The sequence below is a fragment of the Bos grunniens genome, chromosome 23, assembly GCF_055505025.1.
Source record: "Bos grunniens cultivar Pamir isolate PY7600 chromosome 23, Bosgru_T2T1.0, whole genome shotgun sequence".
Taxonomy (NCBI): Eukaryota; Metazoa; Chordata; class Mammalia; order Artiodactyla; family Bovidae; genus Bos; species Bos grunniens.
The window spans coordinates 28,891,036-28,909,161 of NC_141187.1; the positions used below are offsets into that span (position 1 = coordinate 28,891,036).

General features: G+C 48.9%; 1 protein-coding gene across 5 annotated transcripts; it reads right to left on the reverse strand.

Moving 5' to 3' along the window:
- Positions 1-215: 215 nt before the first annotated feature.
- C2 (complement C2) lies at positions 216-11,814 on the reverse strand. 5 transcript variants are annotated; one of them, XM_086369223.1, is made up of 18 exons: positions 11,762-11,814; positions 11,392-11,601; positions 10,628-10,813; positions 8,756-8,929; positions 8,574-8,675; positions 8,245-8,378; positions 7,030-7,168; positions 6,283-6,423; positions 5,402-5,491; positions 2,429-2,569; positions 2,210-2,304; positions 2,007-2,118; positions 1,724-1,889; positions 1,536-1,612; positions 1,312-1,403; positions 1,010-1,136; positions 802-851; positions 216-664 (listed from the first exon to the last, which is right to left on the reverse strand). In XM_086369223.1, the coding sequence occupies exons 1-18, from the start codon at positions 11,805-11,807 to the stop codon at positions 494-496; spliced, it is 2,253 nt and encodes a 750-aa protein (XP_086225349.1). In that variant the 5' UTR covers positions 11,808-11,814; the 3' UTR covers positions 216-493. The 5 variants fall into 5 exon arrangements, 3 of the variants coding, with proteins under 3 accessions (XP_086225349.1, XP_086225348.1, XP_086225350.1); XR_015152078.1 differs by lacking the exon at positions 1,724-1,889; XR_015152077.1 differs by lacking the exon at positions 1,312-1,403.
- Between the last annotated feature and the right edge of the window lie 6,312 nt (positions 11,815-18,126).

The window sequence follows — 18,126 nt, forward strand, 5'->3', positions numbered from 1 at the left end:
TCCAACAAGCCCAGACCTCCCCTTGGGGACTAGATATAAGATCCACACTGCGCGCCGCCCCCCCCTACCCCCTGCTGCTGACTCTGTTAAGGAACAGAGTTCAGCCACTGTTTGTCCAGCAAGGTCTCTGACCTGCCTTCTTGGCGGTTCCTGGAATTATTCTGGCCTTTTTCTCCCCTCCCAGGCCAGCCCCTAGGCAGAGGCACAGACAAATGTGGGGATCACTGGCTTTTTATTAATTTCATAACTGGGTAATTTCCTATGTAAGGAGAAGGAGAGTGAGCCAAGTACAGCAGAGGGTGGGGTCAGCGCTGGGAGGAGCGCCGGGGATTCCCTAGTGTGGATGTGCCTCTGCCCTGGAATCCTGGAGGCGGGAATGTGTTCAAAGCAAGGAGTGCAGATGGGTCATGGAGGCTGAGGGTGGGCATTCAGAGGTAGGAGACTGGAGAGACAGCAGGTCCTGGCAGGTCAGCAGAGGGCTCGGTGGCCAAGATTAGAGGGGCACAAAGTTCAGGATGCCCTCCAGATGCTGCCTGAGCCAGGGCTGCAGGCGGAAGAGGTTGATGTGGAAATCTCGCGGGACCTTGCCATGGGGCGCAGGTTTGCGGGAGTTCTTACTGGAGCCGCCACAGGGGTTGTAGAGACCCCAGCTCACCAGGCCCACCTAGAAGAGGGAAAGGTTGGAGTGGGGGGCTTCCCCTGTCCCAGCCCCAACCTCCTTAGGTCCTTCAAAGGTCTGCCTCATCCCCCAACAAGGCCAAGATCCCGTGACTCCAGTCCTGCAAACTTCTCCCTTCTCACCTGAAAAAACCTGAGTCTCCGCTCAAGGAAAACTGCTCCTCCAGATTCTCCTACCAGAAAGGAGGGACAGAGACTGTCATCCTGCCAACCATCACCGCTGCATCAGGGCGTGCATGCTGGCCACAAGGGACATCGGTGGCCTTCCCCTGGGGAATCTGGACTCCAGGGTGGGGGTTGGGGATGGAAAGTGGGCGGAGGAGGGGCTCACCCTTGCAGGGACTGTCATCCCCCTGGGTCCCACTGCATAGGAACTGGTCTGTCACCACCTCTCTGACATCTGTCAGGTTGGGGAACGTGGTTTTGTCTTTGAGGACGACCTTGACACAGTTTGTCCACTGCAGGAGGGGCAGAAGAGGACACAAGGATGGAGTGAGCGAGCCCAGGGCAGGGCTTGCTAGGCCCAGGAGGAGGGATGACTTGGGGTCAGAGGTAGAAAGCAGCCAGAGCTAGGGGATACAGAGAGAAATCCCATCCCCACCCTCAACAGCATCCAGAACCTGAGACCCTCACCTCTGACCCTGTCTTGAGATTAATATTCAGCTTATCCCCGTTCAAAGCCACAAAATGAGCGGGAATGCTCACTTGGTTCAGAAGCTCCTTCTCTGCAGTCAAGGACAAGGATGTCAGTGCTGGTCCCTTTACCCAGCATCCTGACCTGGGGACTGCAGCACAGCCCACGATATCACCCCCCAAGCCTTGGTGCCAGTCCCTCCAGCACCGAGTCCAGCGCTCACCATGATCTCGGCAGGTACTGCCTGGGAGTTTCCGCAGAGCCAGGTTGGCCCCCACCGTGCAGGGGAGGCAGATGGGCCTGAGGAGAAGGGCCAGGGTCACAGAGGCCCATCCTTGGTGCCCCCTCCTCCAGGGCTCCCCAGGACACCCTCCCCTATAGAGGGTGCCCTCCCATCCCAGACCCCTGCACCTAGCATGGGTGGACATCTTCACTTTCTGGGTCAGCTTTAGCAAAGCAATGTCATCGCCATAGAACTCTGGGATTCCCTGACTCTTCTTGGAAAAGACATTGAAGCCTGGGGAGATCACTGCCTCCTCAATTTGGAATTCTTTGCTCCCCTGAAAGTTGGGATCCCCTGGAAACAAAGTAGCAGATTAGGCTGGACCAGGGCTCCTGAAGGGGCCAGAGGCTGGGAACAAGGGGTGGGAGCTCTGCCCAGGAGATCGGGAATCTGGTTCGGGCCCTTCCTTACCCACACTGACCCTCCACAGCGTGCGGTCCTCGGCATTGCGGAAGCAGTGAGCGGCTGTCAGGACCCACTGGTCGGAGATGAGGGCCCCCCGGCAGGTCTCCTGGCTCTTGGGCTGCAGGGGGACAGGTAATCTCAGGGACTGCTATGTCTCTGGCTCACGGCCGCACCTCTGGGATCCAAGCCCCATCCCTCTTTCTGTGTACCTTAATAGTGACGTGCCAGGGTGTCCTCTCCTGGGCAGAGGCATTGGCAGACATGTTCCCTACCCCACAGATGGGGTCTGTGAGCTGGGAGACATCTGTGGGTGTGAGGAGCAGATGGTGAAGGAGGCCAGTGAGGGGCAATGTGAGCAGGTGCCATCCAGGGACCCTCAGCCGGCTCCACACTGGCCACCCCCTCCAGAGAGGGGGAAGTGCACTCACCCAGCATGTGCTCGAAGACCTGGCTCAGCGCCTGTACATCCTTCAGAATGAAGGCATGCCTCTCGCCGTCCTTCTTGGACCCCAGGTTATTCAGTTCTTTCCAGTCCACGTGTAGGCTGCCCACACCGATGGCATAGATGTCTGAGGGGGAGGGAATTAGCAGAATCTCACAGTGAGTGGCTATCCCGCAGCACAGGAAGCTGTAGCTGGGAACTCGCTGTGTCCCACGAAGCCCTACGTGAGCGGGATGCCCTCCCCTCTCCTCCACTACCTATCTGACCTCATTTCCTACCACTCCTCCCCTTCAGTCTCTTCCAGTCACACAACCTCTTGAAGTTCCTGAAATACACTCCCACCTCAGGGCCTTTGCACGAGCTTTGTCCCTGCCTGGTTCATTCCTACCCCAGGCTTCCCACATGCTTCACTCTCTTACATTTCTAAGCTTTGATTCAAATGTCACCATCGCAGGAGGCCTGCTGTGGCCTCCTTGTGTAAAACTGCAATGACGCAGACATCTCGATTTCTTTTCTGCTTAACTTTATACCTCAGTGCATGTCACCCTCTACTGTGCCATATGGCTTCCTTATTTATTTTCTGTAATGCCTGGAGTGGGTAGAATTATGTCTTCTCGAAAGGTATGTTCAGGTCCTAACCTCCAGGACCTGTGAATATGCTCATATATATTTGGAAATAGTGTCCTTGCAGATACAATCAGTTAAAGTGAAGTCTCGCTGGATGGGGGAAGGGAGGGAAAGACGAATCTGACACCTTTACAAGAATGTGGAAATCCAAATGCCAACACGGAGAACCATGTGACATCACAGAGATACCTTCAGGGAAGACAGTGATGTGAAGAGAGGCAGAGATTGGGTAATCCTGTCTTCCCTGGTGGCTCAGAGGTTAAAGTGTCTGCCTGCAATGTGGGAGACCTGGGTTCGATCCCTGGGTCGGGAAAATCCCCTGGAGAAGGAAATGGCAACCCACTCCAGTATTCTTGCCTGGAGAATCCCATGGACGGAGGAGTCTGGTGGGCTACAGTCCACGGGGTCGCAAAGAGTCGGACACGACTGAGTGAGCGACTTAACCCCAAGCTAAGGAATGCCTGGGGCCACCTGAAGTTGGACAAGGTAAGGAAGGATTCTCGGAGGTTCTGGCTGGAGCACGGCCCTGTTGATGCCTTGATTTTGGACTTCCTACTTCCTGAGCATGAGAGAATACGTCTCTGTTGTTTCAAGCCACCCAAATTTGTACCCTTTGTTGCCACAGCCCTAAGAAACTAATATATCACCCCCTTCCAGAACGACAGCCCCACGAAACAGGCATTTTCCTCTGTTTGTTTACAGCTGTATTCTTAGAGTGGTGCTTGGCCCAAAACAGGCTCTCGGTGAGGACTTTTAAATGAATAATGAATGAAAAAGAACTCATGATGTAGCATGGAGGCGCAGCTTCAGATCTAGTCATCCTCTACAAAATGCTGGCTCTGGGAGAAGGGCTTGAAGCCACCTCTTCCCATTGGAGGACCTGGATCCACACGACCATCCACACCAACCTCTGAGCCAGTGTGGGTGCCAGTTAGAACTGCCCCAGGGTGGCCACCAAGTCTAGCCTTCTCCCACCCTTTATACCCCTCATAGTCCTTTTATGCAGTTACAGTGGGAGCTGGACGATTATCATGTCCCATGTGTTTTCGCTGAAGAATTGATGCTTTTGAACTGTGGTGTTGGAGAAGACTCTTGAGAGTCCCTGGGACTGCAAGGAGATCCAACCAGTCAATCCTAAAGGAAATCAGTCCTAAATATTCATTGGAAGGACTGAACCTGAAGCTCCAATACTTTGGCAGCTTGATTCAAAGAGCCGACTCTTTGGAAAAGACCCCGATGCTGGGAAAGATTGAGGGTAGGAGGAGAAGGGGACAACAGAGGATGAAATAGTTGGATAGCATCACCAACTCAATGGACATGAGTTTGAGCAAACTCCAGGAGATGGTGAAGGACAGAGAAGCCTGGCATGCTGCAGTCCACAGTGTCGCAAAGAGTCGGACAGAACTGAGCGACTGAACAATAGCAATGTGTTTTCTCTATTTCCCTGAGGTTCCTGCCTCTTTTTAAGAAGGTGTTTTCAAGCATTTAACTCTGGCCCAGTGATGCTAAGGAGTTAGGGAGTGAAGTTTGGATTTTGCCTTCCTTAGCAAGGGTTTTCCCAAAGAAATCTGCTTACCCTCAAGGGGCAGGTGGAGTGGGTGGCATGAGCAGAAAAGAGAGAACCCAAGGGGGAAGTAAAACTTGGGACCTCAAAACAAGCTGCTACCCCTTATCTGAAGCACTTCTCTTTGAAGTTCTTTTCTGGTCAAAGGTGAGAGCAATTTTTGTTTATCTGAATTAGAGGAACTGTTGTTTTAGAGACTGCAACTGCCAAAGCCTTAGTTAACTGCACTGATGGAGAAAAGGCCAGAGACAGTCCCCACAAGGATTCCAGACCTTTTCTTCCTGGAGAGGTTTGTGGAACAAAAGCTGGTGAATGAAAACGACATTGACGTGAGTTTCTCTGTACCAGATAATGTTTGAGCATTTGCCCTTACTGGCCTGAGGTAGGTCCTTGTCCTGTATCCTCCTTACAAGTAAAGAAATGACCCACGGTCACAGCCAGTCAAAGATGAACCCAAGGTTGAAACTACAAACTCTTCAGTGTGATCCTTGGCTGACTGCATACAGAACAACACAGCCTGGGGTCTCAATAGAAATACAGCCGAGGACTTCCCCAGCAGTCGAGTGGTTAAGACTCTGCGCTTCTACTGCAGGGGGTGTGGGTTTGATCCCTGGTCAAGATACTAAGATCCCTCATGCTGTGTACAGTGCAACCCCCCAAAAAAATGAAATGCAGAGAAATATAGCCAAGATGCTGAAACTCCTGGCTATGGGCCTTGGGTCCTCTGCAAAGAGCACAGATTGTGGCAGGGCGGGGGCAGAGGCTCACCCAGATAGTCTTTCCTCTTCTGGTTGATGTTCAAGACTTCTTTGATATTGTCAACAGCCACCTTGGGAGAGCCGCCCATGTTGGACTTTCCTGGATCAAGGAGGGAAAAGAATTGTTCATTAAGATGGATGCAGCATGATCCCCTCAGCCCTGGAGAAGTAGGGAGGCATTCATCCTGGGAGCCTCAACACTTACACTCCCTGCTGGAGTTTCGAGATACATTCTTCACAGAAATTCTTTAGCGCTGGGTCAGGGGCATCTTTATACTTTATCTCATTTGATTCTCGTGCAGCCCCTGTAAGTGTGGGTCTCCTCATGTTATAGATACCAAATTTGACTTCTAGAGGAGCTGTGTGATTTGGGCAAAATTAAGATAAATGGCAGAGCCCTGATCCACTATCCAATCTGCCTTTCATCCATGGACCTCAACATCACTGCTGCACACGTCCCACCCAACTCCCTCTAGGTGACCTCCCGGGTGGCAACAACGAACACATGATCATAAAGCACTTTTACACAAAGTACTTATTGCTCTTCGTAAAAATTGTGTAAGGGGACTTCCCTGGAGGACCAACGGTTAAGACTCCGCACTTCCACTGCCAGGGGTTCAGGTTTGATCCCTGGTCGGAGAACTAAGATCCACATGCCATGCGGTGCAGCCAAAAAATAAACAAATAAACTATATACAGAAAAGAGGGCAGCTTCCATTATCAGTAATTGTCGTGGTTGTCATTACCATCATCGTCAACATTGTTTCTACTTTAGAAATAAGAAACCAAGGCCTGACATGGCAGAGGGAGAACCAGAAGGCAGGTCTTCTGATCCCACATTGCTGCTCCTTCCACGGTGCCAGGCTCACTCACAGAGACAACAATACCTACCATCTGTCAGAAGGATGATGGCATGTCGGATTTCCTGCCAGGCCCCTGGGTTCATATGGGGCCGATTCATTTGGTTATTCATCATTATATAGACAGCGTGGAGGGCCTCGTAGATGTTGGTCCCAGTTCCATTTTCATGGTCTGGAATATGTGAAGATGAAAAGCTGTCTTAGAAACTTTCCACTTACCACCTGGGAGAAGGGAATCACTTTATTTTCTCCAAACACTGGAAAATGCAATTATCAATTGATTTGATAAAGACAGACCTTTGATATTCAGTTAGAGATTTGGCATCATTGCCCGTTCAAATATTTCAAACCTTTCCCTTTAGAAATGCTCATTGCACAACAGCACTAAAGGTCATTCTAAAAGCCCAGGATTTGAAGATGGGGTTCCCAAAGACAGTGGATTGTTTCAACCGGCTGCTACCTACCACCCAGGTAGTTTCATAATGACATGAGGAGACTATGAAAACCAGACCATGTGGTTCAGGGAGGAGCTGAAGACCTGCACGATGCTTTTGGACACATAGCACATGTGAACAAGCCAGGTGTTGGTAGGAGCTGCAACTCCCCAACCATGAGCCTGACTTGGAAGCCACCCCAATCTAAGGAACCTTAGGCCCAGAACCCTGGGACCTGAATGCCACCAAGAGGCCTCTCTCTGGAACTTGTCTAGAATCTCTGCAGGCACAAAGAGCCCATCCTCTACTGCCACTCCCATCACCTTCATTTGATGACATCATACCTTTATAGTTGATATTTCTCAGACTGTTCTCCACTTCAGTCACATCCCGGGATCTGTCTTCCAAGACAGACATGATGATTTTGGGCTTTGATGCAAAAGTGATGATGGCGACACTAACCTTGATCTCAAAGCTGAAGATCTGTGAAGGGCAAGTGAGAGGGTGAAGGGCCCCCAGACCAAAAAAAAGATGGTAAGAGAGCCAGCAATGGGCCCTGGAGGAGACAGAGAGCCTAGACAGAGATCGACAGAGTCAAGGCCCATGGAGAATCCCTTCCTGGGAGGTGGCTGCTTAAGGAAGCCAGGAAACTGACAGTTGTTGGTCCTCTCCTCTGTTTGACAGGTTCACTCTGCATTTAATCCTCATATCAATGATGTGAGGGGTCGTGATGGTCCCTATTATATAGACGAGGGTGCTGAGACTTGTTGCCTTGCCCCCGATCACACCACTGGTGAAAGATGGAGGAAGAATTCAAACCTATCGGCACTTGCCTGTAGCATTTTATAGCCTCGTGGCTTAGTGGCTTACTTAACTTTACATCTGAAGAGAGAAACTAAGGAGCACAAAAGCTGCCTTCTTTCCAATGGAGCAGGGAGGGAAAACACATAACTACAAAAACTATGGTGAAAAGCATAATTCCCAAGCAAAGTCCTGGCAAGAAATGTAAACCAGGGGTTTCCAAACTCTTCTGTTCATGCATTCCATCAGCAGAAACATTCTGAGCACATACCTCAATATAGGTATATATATTTATAAAGTATACTTATAAAGTGTATCATTGTTCAGATATATTGTACACATTTTAAAATGTATGGAAAAGAGTGAAATTTTAAAAGGAAACTATTAAGTTCTTCATTTCAGTTAAATTACAGTTATTCCACATGATTACTAGTATTTTTCTGCCACACACACCCCCACAGACTGTTTTGGGTACCCCTTCGTGAAGATCATTGTTCTAGAATTCCTGAAAAGAGGGATCTCAGCCTCGTTCATCTTTGTGGTCTCCCAGGAGCCAGAATAGTGGTTGACATATAGTAGGTACCCCAACAGTGTTTGTGGAATGAAAAATAGTATCCTCTAAATTCATGATCCATAGCATGTGTATAATCTGGGAAGACTTCTTGGAGGAAGTGGGTTGCAAATGGGATTCTGAGAAGGGAAGGAGACAGAGACAGTGCAGGAAGGCAGCCGATATCCGCAGGCTCCTATTTCCTGACCCTGTCCACCATGCGGGAGGCGCTGTCCTTGAAGATTTCAAAGTCATCTTTGGACACACTCTGAGAGGCGTCCAGGAGCAGGTAGAGGTTCAGGTGACCGGAACGCTGGATTTGTATTTTGCGGCCCAAGTTTTCTGGGAGAAATGTGAAAGGGGGGAGATTCAGACCTCCACCGCTCACCTGCTCTCTAGCCAAGGCGATCAAACCCCTCTGCCTCGCCTCTAGTCAACTCAGCCCCAGTGAGCCCACAGGAGGCTCCTGCCCCGCCCCCAAGCTTGCCCCGCCCCTGCTCCCGCCCCGCCCCTGCCACGCCCGCCTCAAGCACTCACGTTTCTTCTTCTGCTGGATGGGATTGGTGGTTGCAAGTAAGTGGGAGAAGGAGGTGCCCAGGGCGGGGGCTACATCCTCAGGAAAGTCGTAGGAGTAGGGCTCTGTGGGGAGAGCCGATGGGGTCAGCTGGGCCCGGGGGTCGGGGCCCAGCAGTGTCCGCAGGGCCAGAGTTGCTACTCACGGCGGCAGATGGCCTCCGTCCCACTCCAGACCCCGTCGTCCTGGCACTCGCGCTCCGCAGACCCTGTCAGCACCAGATTCGAGGAGCAGCGGTATCTGACCTTGTCCCCAAGGCCGAAGCGAGACCCGGTCCGCACTGCACCCACGGAAATGCCCGGGTTGGGGCAGTGACTGGCTGCGAAGAACAAAGGAAGATGAAGGTGAACAGGGACTCGCCTCCTCAGCCTCCGGACTCCGGACCTGGCTGGCCCACCCTCTCCTAGGCTCTTCCTCCTCTGGAAACCCTCAGGGCCTCTGCGGGTCCCTTGGCCTCTCCCTTGGGAGACATCATACCTGTACTTCCCAGGGGTGCAGATGGAAAAACCTGAAGTAGGGGAAAGGTTTAGAACTCTGTGGCCTCAATGGCCACCTAAAACATCCCAATCCCAACCCAGGGTCTCTGCTAGTACCATACCAGAACCTCAGGGAAGACGGCGGCTAAAGAGCCTACCCCTCCACAGAGAACATTTGCAAACAGTGAGACATCACTACACAGCCACCAGAACTGTTAAAACTAAAAAGATGGGCAATTCCAGGTGTCAGAGGACAACCAGAGCTGCTGATCTATCGAGAAACTGTTTGCAGCCTCTACTAAAAGAAAACAGATGCCAACCTGTGACCCAGTAACTCCACTCCCAGATAATATACTCGAGAGATAAGTGTCTAGTGCACCAAAAGTCACATATAAGTGTGTTCATAGAGCTTTACTCACAATAATCAAAAACTAGAAGTAGCCAAATGCTCGCCAACAAGAGTGCATAGATAAACTGTAGTATGTAATGGAACTACACAGCATAAAAAAAATAACAAACTGCTGATACACAGGGAAACATCGATAGATCTCCCAGGCAGAATGTGGAATAAAGGAAACCAGATGTGAAAGAGCACAGTCTGTCTGATTCCACTTGTATGAGGTGTAAGAATAAGCTAAACGAATCTATGGAGATACAAGTCAGGAGAGGGTTACCTTGTGGAAGGGGACAGGAGGGAGCCTCTTGAGATGATGAATACTTGGTTTTGGTGAATACTTAAAATCTGTACACTTTAGATAGATTCAACCTCAATTTTCAAGTGAATTATATTTATGTTTGAATAAATGGCTGTTGTCAAAGAATCAAGGCTATGACTGGAAAGCCAGCAGCTGGGCTCCAGGTGAGGATACAGTCCTACCGCCTTGTGACCTCTGAGTCCTCTGTATTATGTATTTAGCTCCAGGGAATCCCAGGAACCCCACTTCTGTCAAGCAGCACCCCCCTGCCCTAAATCTTTCACAAGGGCAGTAATGACCATAACAAAAGTATATGTGGTGTCAGCAGATTCCAGGAGCTGTTTCACAGGCAACTCATCTGATCCAGATGGCAACCCCCTGCAGTCAGTACTCTCACCATCTCCATTTTACAGGTGTGAAAACTGAGGCACAGAGAGGTTAAATAACCTCCCCAAAGGCTGTCAAAATCAAAGCTGGGCTTGGAACTCAGACTGGCTCCACAGGCAAGGCAGCTGAGCACAGCACTTGATTGCCTTCATCACATCCTCCCTGCAACAGCCCAGGGGGAGCAGGTACCAGCCTGGCTTGGAGGCACTGGGAAAAGGTAGACAGAGCATTTGCAGCCTTGATGCTGGACCCAAACCTTAGCACCGACTTCCTTGAGCCAGGAGCCTAACAGGCTGGAGATGTGCGACTATAGACCTCAATTGACCAAAATCTAGGATTATGATTTTAGCACCAGAAACACCTGGTCCCTGACCCCACACATGCTCCCTGGGCACATAGCTGGCTCCAGGGCTCCTGGGAGACCCCTGCCCCCATGCAGCCATGGGTCAGGACACTCACCACCATTGTCACACACGGCCGTCTCGCCATCCCACATGCCGTTGGGCCGACACTGCCGAACAGCTGAGCCCCGCAGGGTGAAGCCATCCTCACATTCAAAGCTCAGGTTGCCGCCCACTGGGTGGGACCCCAGCCGTGGGATGTACACACCGTTCTCAAAGGAAACAGGGGCTGGACAGCGAACAGCTGGAGGGAGAGAAGGGGATGATAATACAGGGATGGAGGGATGACACCTGGACTGGACACCAAAGTGGGTGATATTCAGCTTGGAGGCATGGCAAGAGCCAGCTGCTTGTCAAAATATTAGGTGGATACCTGTAAAATTGCTACTTTTGACAATTGGTTGAATATTAGCAATTTCACATAGTTCAATCTAATAGATTTAAAAACAGTTACTTCTCTCAGCCCCATGAGGACTATGACCACCCCAGTCCCTCCCTTGGTGTTCTCCAATGTCCCAGGAGTGGGTAATAGAGGGGTGACATGCGGCAAAACAGAGGACGCCAGGACCATTCAGCATCCGTTCTGAACGGTCAGTACCGTGTGGCAAATTGTCAAACCTCTAAACATCATCCTTGGCTTTAGTACCCCACAATCTCCATCATAGCCTGCCTCCAACGCCTTGCTGTGGGCAGTAGACATTTCCTTGCTATTTTGAAAAGCCCTGTGGAAAAGGAGCTTTGCCACCCCTTGAGTCACATTAAGCCCCATGCTGAGTAAACTAAATAGGAGTCCCCAGGGTGGCCACTGGCAGGGAGCCTCACGTTTGCAGATTGCCTTTGTCGACCGAGTGGATCTCGGGATTTGCCACTGTCCGTTGCTCTTGCACAGCCTTGTCACCACAGGGTATGGGTAATGGCCCAGGGGGCAGGAGTAGGTGAGGATACTCCCAGGGTTCCAGCCGTTGCTGAGGGTGAAACTGCCACCAGAGATATTCACGTTCTTGGGGCAGGAAAGCGCGGCTGTAGCCAAACCTGCAGGCATGGGAACACGACTCAGAAATGCAGCAGAGAAGGAAGGCACGGATTAGAAAAGGAAAGCAGAAGGGGCTGTCCATTTCACACGTGGAAACTCAGTCTGGTGGCACCAGCCCAGCCCCACAGGACCCCAGCATCCCCTCTCCTCTGCTCCTACCTGGGTACAGGGGCAGCAGGCAAAGTACGGCCATCAGTGGGTCCATGGTGTCTACCTCAGGGGCAGGGACAGGCAGAGAACCAGGAGAGGGAAAAGGTCATCTGACTTCCCGAAAACCAGAGCTGGCTCAGCAGCTGCTTCATCTGCTGCCAGAGAAAGAAAACTAGGGAGTGGCAAGGGGGAATGTTCCCTTGTTGGGGGTGGGGAAGGGGGGAACATAATCAGGGATTAGGGGCTGAGCTGAGGGGGTGAAAGTTGGCCCTGTCTCCCTAGTCTCCACACATCCCTAGAGTCAGTCGATCTGCACCACAGGCGATGCCCACTGCTCCCCCACCGCCGCTGCCTCTCAGACACACGTGCCCACACACTCCTACATGAATAGTCAAAGCACACAAACCAACTGAGATTGCAAAACATTTTATTTAAGTAAAGTTTCGGTTTTCTTTTGGGTTTTCCCAAGTGGATGTTACGAATACTTCCTCAGAGCCTAGGTTAATATTGTCTTCTTCAACATAAGCCCCCAAGGGATTACACTAATTGTCTTAAAAATTCTTGATGCCTAGGAGGATTCACCATCTTTTTCTTCCCTTAGGGATAAAAATGAAATCAACACTTAGAGACAAGAAAAATGTTGAGAACAGTTTTAAGGAAAGTCCAGTAGATAAAAATTCCCTAACTTATAAAAAATAAATCTGGGTTGATTATTCAAAGAAGTGAAAATATTTTTAGATTTGGAATGTGCCTTTAAATTGCAATGTGCATGGGACTTCCCTGGTAGTCCAGTGGTTGAAAATCTGCCTTCCAGTGCGGGGGACTTGGGTTCGATCCCTTGTGGAGGAACTAAGATCGCACATGCCACAGGGCAACTAAGCTTGCCACCACAACTACTGAGCCCACATGCCTCAGTGGAGACTTGATGCAGCCAAAAAATAAATAAAATTAAAAGCAAAAGAAAAAGATTAAATTACCAGCCATTAAGAAAAATAAAATTTTTAATTACAATGTGCATTTTGTAACTCTGAGCTACTGCGTTAGCCTCCCCATCCCACAGAAGTCTTTAATATTCATCAAACAATGGGTACGTGCTAAGTAGCTTCAGTCGTGTGCGACTCTTTGGAACCCCAGGGATCAAACTCGCATCTCTTAAGTCTCCTGCATTGGCAGGCAGGTTCTTTACCACTGGCACCACCTGTTTAATAACATAATGAATGTCTTCAGAACTGAGAACACTACATTTAATATCACTTGGCTTACAAGGAGTAATTCCCTTATAGACAAGAGGTGTGTATCATTGCAAATTTCAAGTCACTGATATGCCTCCTTTCCTTTGAAATATCTTCAAACTCATCCCACTTTTTGAACTCCTTTGAGTAGAGGAGCACAACAGCGTCGGAACTGGTGGAGCTGACAGAGAAACAATAGTTGAATGAACTGGAAGAATGTGGGGTGTAAGTATAATAATAAGATTAGTCAAAGATGAAGATGAAACATCTCTGAAGTGATCATTTAAGTTTATAAAAACTCTTTTGATTTACAAATAACTTCTCAGAAATGCACGTACACAAGTGAACACTGTGAATACACAAAATCAGTTCCTTGGACAAAATTGACTGAATGCAGGAACACCCCTGGTGTTGCAGTCCCAAAACTGCTGCTGTGACCGAGCTGCAGGTGCTCCCTCTGTACCCAGTACCTGCTCTCCCTCCTCCTACAGTAAGAGACGTTTAGCAGGACATACAGTCACCCAGCTAAAGACTACATTTTCCAACTTCCCTTGCAGCTAGTGTCCTGGTGACAAGATTCTGGCAATAGAATGTGAGTACAACTGATGTGTGTAACTTCCAAGTAAAAGGCGAGAATTCTCCCCATGCCGACCCCCATTCCCATGGGCGGGAATATGAACCTGATGGTGATTCAAGAGCAATATCCTGGGGATAATAGAGTCAACAGATAGAGGAGCCTGGGTCTCTGACACTGTGTTGATGTTATACCAGTTCTGCTGACCTGCTCAGATTTTTACGAGAGAAAAAAATTACTTTCAGAGTCATAAGTATTAGAGATGTTCTGGCTTTGTCTCCTTTCTATCATGTAGTAGGTTTGAACTTCCCCATCCACTTGCTTTGACCAGTGAAACATGACTGTAAATGACATGTACCACTTCTAGATTCCCTGGTGGCACAGACGGTAAAGAATCTGCCTGAAATGCAGGAAACCTAGGTTCGATCCCTGGGTCAGGAAGATCCCCTGGAGAAGGGAATGGCTACCCACTCCACTATTCTTGCCTGGAGAATTCCATGGACAGAGGAGCCTGGCGGGCTACAGTCCACAGGGTTGCAAAGAGTCAGACATGACTGAGCAACTAACACTTCACTTCTAGATGGAAGTTTTGTAAGCCTGTGCAGTCTTCCTCGTGCTCTTTCCCTCTTCATGGCAGTGTTTGAGAAGATTGCTCTATCAGCCTAGACCCCTGGGTAACACCCAGAGCAGAACCCATGCTGACCCTTGGCAGATAGGCAATGTGAGCAAAAAAATAAACCCTTGTTGTGTTAACCCACTGCATTACCACTGCAGTAGGGAAAAAGATGCCCCCGGTTATTTAGGGGCTTAAAGAAATGATTTCTTGTTTCTCATGATTCTGCGGATTGGCCACATGGTTCTGGCCTGGGCTCACACTCACAACTGCAGTCAGCTGAGGGCTGAGTTTAGCGGGTAACAGCAGGACCCGTGGCCTATCACCCATCGCCCCTCACAGCATGGCAGTCTCAGAACAGCATTACAAGAGATCCAGAGCACACATTGCGAGGTCTCTTGAGACCTACCCTCAGAAGTCACGAGACATCACTTCCACCACATCCCATTGGTCACAGTAGATCACGAGGTTATCCCAGGTTTACAAGTGGGGGAAACTTCACCTCTTGATGTGAGGAGTGGCAAAATCATCTTGCAAAGAAGCATGCACACTGGAATAAGAGAGATTTGGGGCCATATTTTGCAAACCACTGTGGCAATGAAGATTAGAGGGTTGTTTATTATCAGGACATCATGAATCCTCACTCTGAATACTTAAACCACTGAGTTATGGGTGCCTCTTAAAGCTGCTGCTATGGACTGAATTAGAGCCCCTCCCCCAAAAATGTGTATGTTTAACACCTTACCCCCAATGTAACTATATTTGGAGATGACATGGCCTGTAAAGAGGTAATGTGTGTTAAATGAGGTCATAAGGATGAGACCCTGATCCAATAGGCTTAAGTCCTTAAAGAGACACCAGAGAATTTTTCCCCCTCCCTCCTTCTGCTCTCCCTTCCTCCTTTTCTTCTCTCTCTCTCTCCACACACGTATATCCCTCCTGCCCTTGTGCAAAGAACTGCCTACAAACCAGGAAGAGAGCTATTACCAGAAACTGACCATCGTGGCACCTTGATCTCCGGAACTATGAGAAGATAAATTTTTGTTTAAGCCACCCAGTCTGTGGGGTTTTTTTTATTTGTTTATTTTATGGCAGCCCAGGCAGAAAAATATTGATACATCCGCCTAGCTCATATATAATAGCTGTCTTGAAAAGAAAGGCCCTTTCTTTCATGAGTTTCTCTCAGTATTTGTTGAGTTAAATAAACTCTTCAGAATGTATCAGAATCTACTCTCCCTTCTTTCTTAAGTCATAAAGCTCACAAGTTTTTCACTGGACCCATGGAGTATGCTTTTGAGAAAGGAGTGTGATCCTCAATTTTTATCTTCTACTTCCCACCCGCTGGAATACAGGCAGGCTAGTGGAAATCTGAACAGCCACCCTAGACCACAAAATGGAAGTCATGTTGATAATGAGGGAGGAACAAAGCTCTAGAAATCTTGCCCCCTGGTCCTCTAGGGCTCTCATAAGTGCCCCAGAACTCATGCTCAGACCATTTAAGCCAGTGTTATTCTAGCTTTTGTTTCTGCAACAAAACCTTTACCTAACCAATATTCTTAGCCAGAAATCAGGATGGGAGCCAAAGGCAACACCCAGGGACATGTGTTTATCAGGGCATAATATAAACTGTTGTAATAAAGACAATCCAAAATATAGTGACTTAAATAAGATAGAAGTTTACTTCTCTCTCAAATAAGAACCTCACTGTAAGCAGACAAGGTGATATGGAAAGGGTGGCCCTGGCTGGCAGGACAGGATTGCTCATCAGGATCATTCAGGACCCCATGCTCCTTCCATCTCATGGCTCTGCCATAACCACTGATAACTGTTCTTGTCTGTGTGCTTGAAACAGATTTCCATCAAGTCTGCATTCCAGCTCTAAAGAAGTGCATGAAAGAAGTAGGGGGCAAGTAACAACGTGGAAATTCACCCAGCTCTTCCACTCATAGTCCATTGGCCAAAACTCGGTTAAATGGGAGGCTGGGAAATGTGGCCTCTGGTTTGTCTATCACGAGCTCAGCTAGAACTCTGATACTATATAAGCTGAGAATGGATTTGGGAAGACAACAAGCAATATGCAAGAGGAGGTCAACTTTGATGGGAAACTGCGGGAGCATCACACTGCATGGTGACAAATAAAGTGAACAAAGAAAGAGTGGGCCACCAGAGTTGATTTGTTAGTCTAGTTCTCTTTGGGCCCGAGCCCAGTGTGGAAGGGCCATGATCTGAGATACTCCGGGGCTGAAGACACCAGATCTTTATTCCCCTCTCTAGGCTTCTAAGTAGCCTTTCAGTAGACCCCGTTAGATGAAAGTGGCTTATCTATTAATTGTACCATTAAAAACCTGGCAAGAAACTTCTGTGGAAGTCCAGTGGTTAAGACTCCACGCTTCCACTGCAGGGGGCATGGATTTGATCTCTGGTTTGGGGAACAAAGATCCCATATGCTGCACACTATGGTCAAAAGATAATAAAAATTATTTTTTTAAAAATGTACCAGCAGATCTTGTGTCTGGTGAAGTGGTTTAAAAAAAAAAGATTTTAAAAAATGCTTCGCAAATGCAACTTGTGTGTTCACTCCAGATGACAGAAAAGAGGTGCGTGCGTGCTAAGCCGCTTCAGTCATGTCTGACTCTGTACGACCCTAAGGACCACAGCCTGCCAGGCTCCTCTGTCCATGGGATTCTCCAGGAAAGAATATTGGAGTGGGTTGCCATGTCCTTCTCCAGGGGATCTTCCCATCTCTTATATCTCCTACATTTGCAGGTGAGTCCTTTATCACTAGCAACTGGGAAGCCCAGAAAAGAGGTAAATAATGCCTAAAAGGACAGACCTTCCATTCCTGTCAGCTTCTTCTGTCTTGTCCACATTTCTTCTCATCAGTCCAAGGCTTCTAATATCTATTTCCAGGAGACCAGGTCCAAAGACAAGAAAGCAAGGTCCATATTCTGCAACTCATTTGCGATTCACAGGTTAGAAAAAGGAAATGATGGCCTCTCGGGATGCCTTACTAGTCCCATGGGGAGCTCAGAACCTCACAACTGAAACTTTCCTAGAAAAAGTGGCTGGTTGTTAAGACAGGCAGAGCTACTGTAGTATCCTCTCCGCCTGGCCACCGTCTACTCCTCGTCCAGTCCTGACACTTAGACATGGACTTGATATTCCAGGATCTGCCACCCTCAGACTTCCATGACAACTGCAGAGCTGAGTCCCACTTCCAGATCAACCCCTTGTTTAGGAAAAGAGTCTGACCTATCCTGGTTTGAAGCCTGCTGTGTGATTTGAGCTGAGGATTCAGTATTACTCAACTTCCCTGGTGGTCTTGTAATTAAGACTCGTTACTTCCACTGCAGAGGGCATGTGGTTCAGTCCTTGATCAGGGAACTAAGATCCCACATGCTGATCCCACATGCTTTGGGGAGCAGACAAAACAAAACAAGTAAACCCATGAGACACTTTGTGTTTGTAACGGCTCCATCATTGCCCCTCTCACATCCCTTGGGTCTCACTAGTAGGTCATGCCAATGACAGCAAGCTCTCTCTCTCTTTGTCTGAGGGTTTCTTGGGTGTCCTGTCCCATCTATGCATAGAAAACTGGAATTGCCAAAGAATTAAGACCCCCTGAAAGCAGCCCCCAGGCTGACTGCATGAGGTGGGGATATACATATCCCAGCCTGCTCACGCCCGCCATGGGATAACTGATACTGATATTCAGCAACTCCAAGGTTCCTAACCACTACTTGCCAACAATTTGAAATCACTAGATAGATAACACATTCTGCCTTGGCTTCTTTCCTTCCCTTTCCTACCTCCCTACTCCCCAACCCATGTTTCCTGGAACCATCTCCCTAATGTACTCTCTACACTTGAATCCTTGTCTGGGGGTGCTTCTAAGAGAAGAAGATAAATTAACAGGAAACTGCTATGTGCCACATACTGTTCTAAATCCTTTGTA

Coding starts and splice junctions, on each gene's coding strand:
- C2 (XM_086369222.1), bottom strand. CDS start 11,807: ATGGACCCACTGATGGCCGTACTTTGCCTGCTGCCCCTGTACCCAG. Junction 5,492..6,282: donor CATCATCCTTCTGACAGATG/GTAGGTATTGTT, acceptor TCCTTGATCCAG/GAAAGTCCAACATGGGCGGC. Junction 2,119..2,209: donor CCTGGCACGTCACTATTAAG/GTACACAGAAAG, acceptor GTCCCCCTGCAG/CCCAAGAGCCAGGAGACCTG.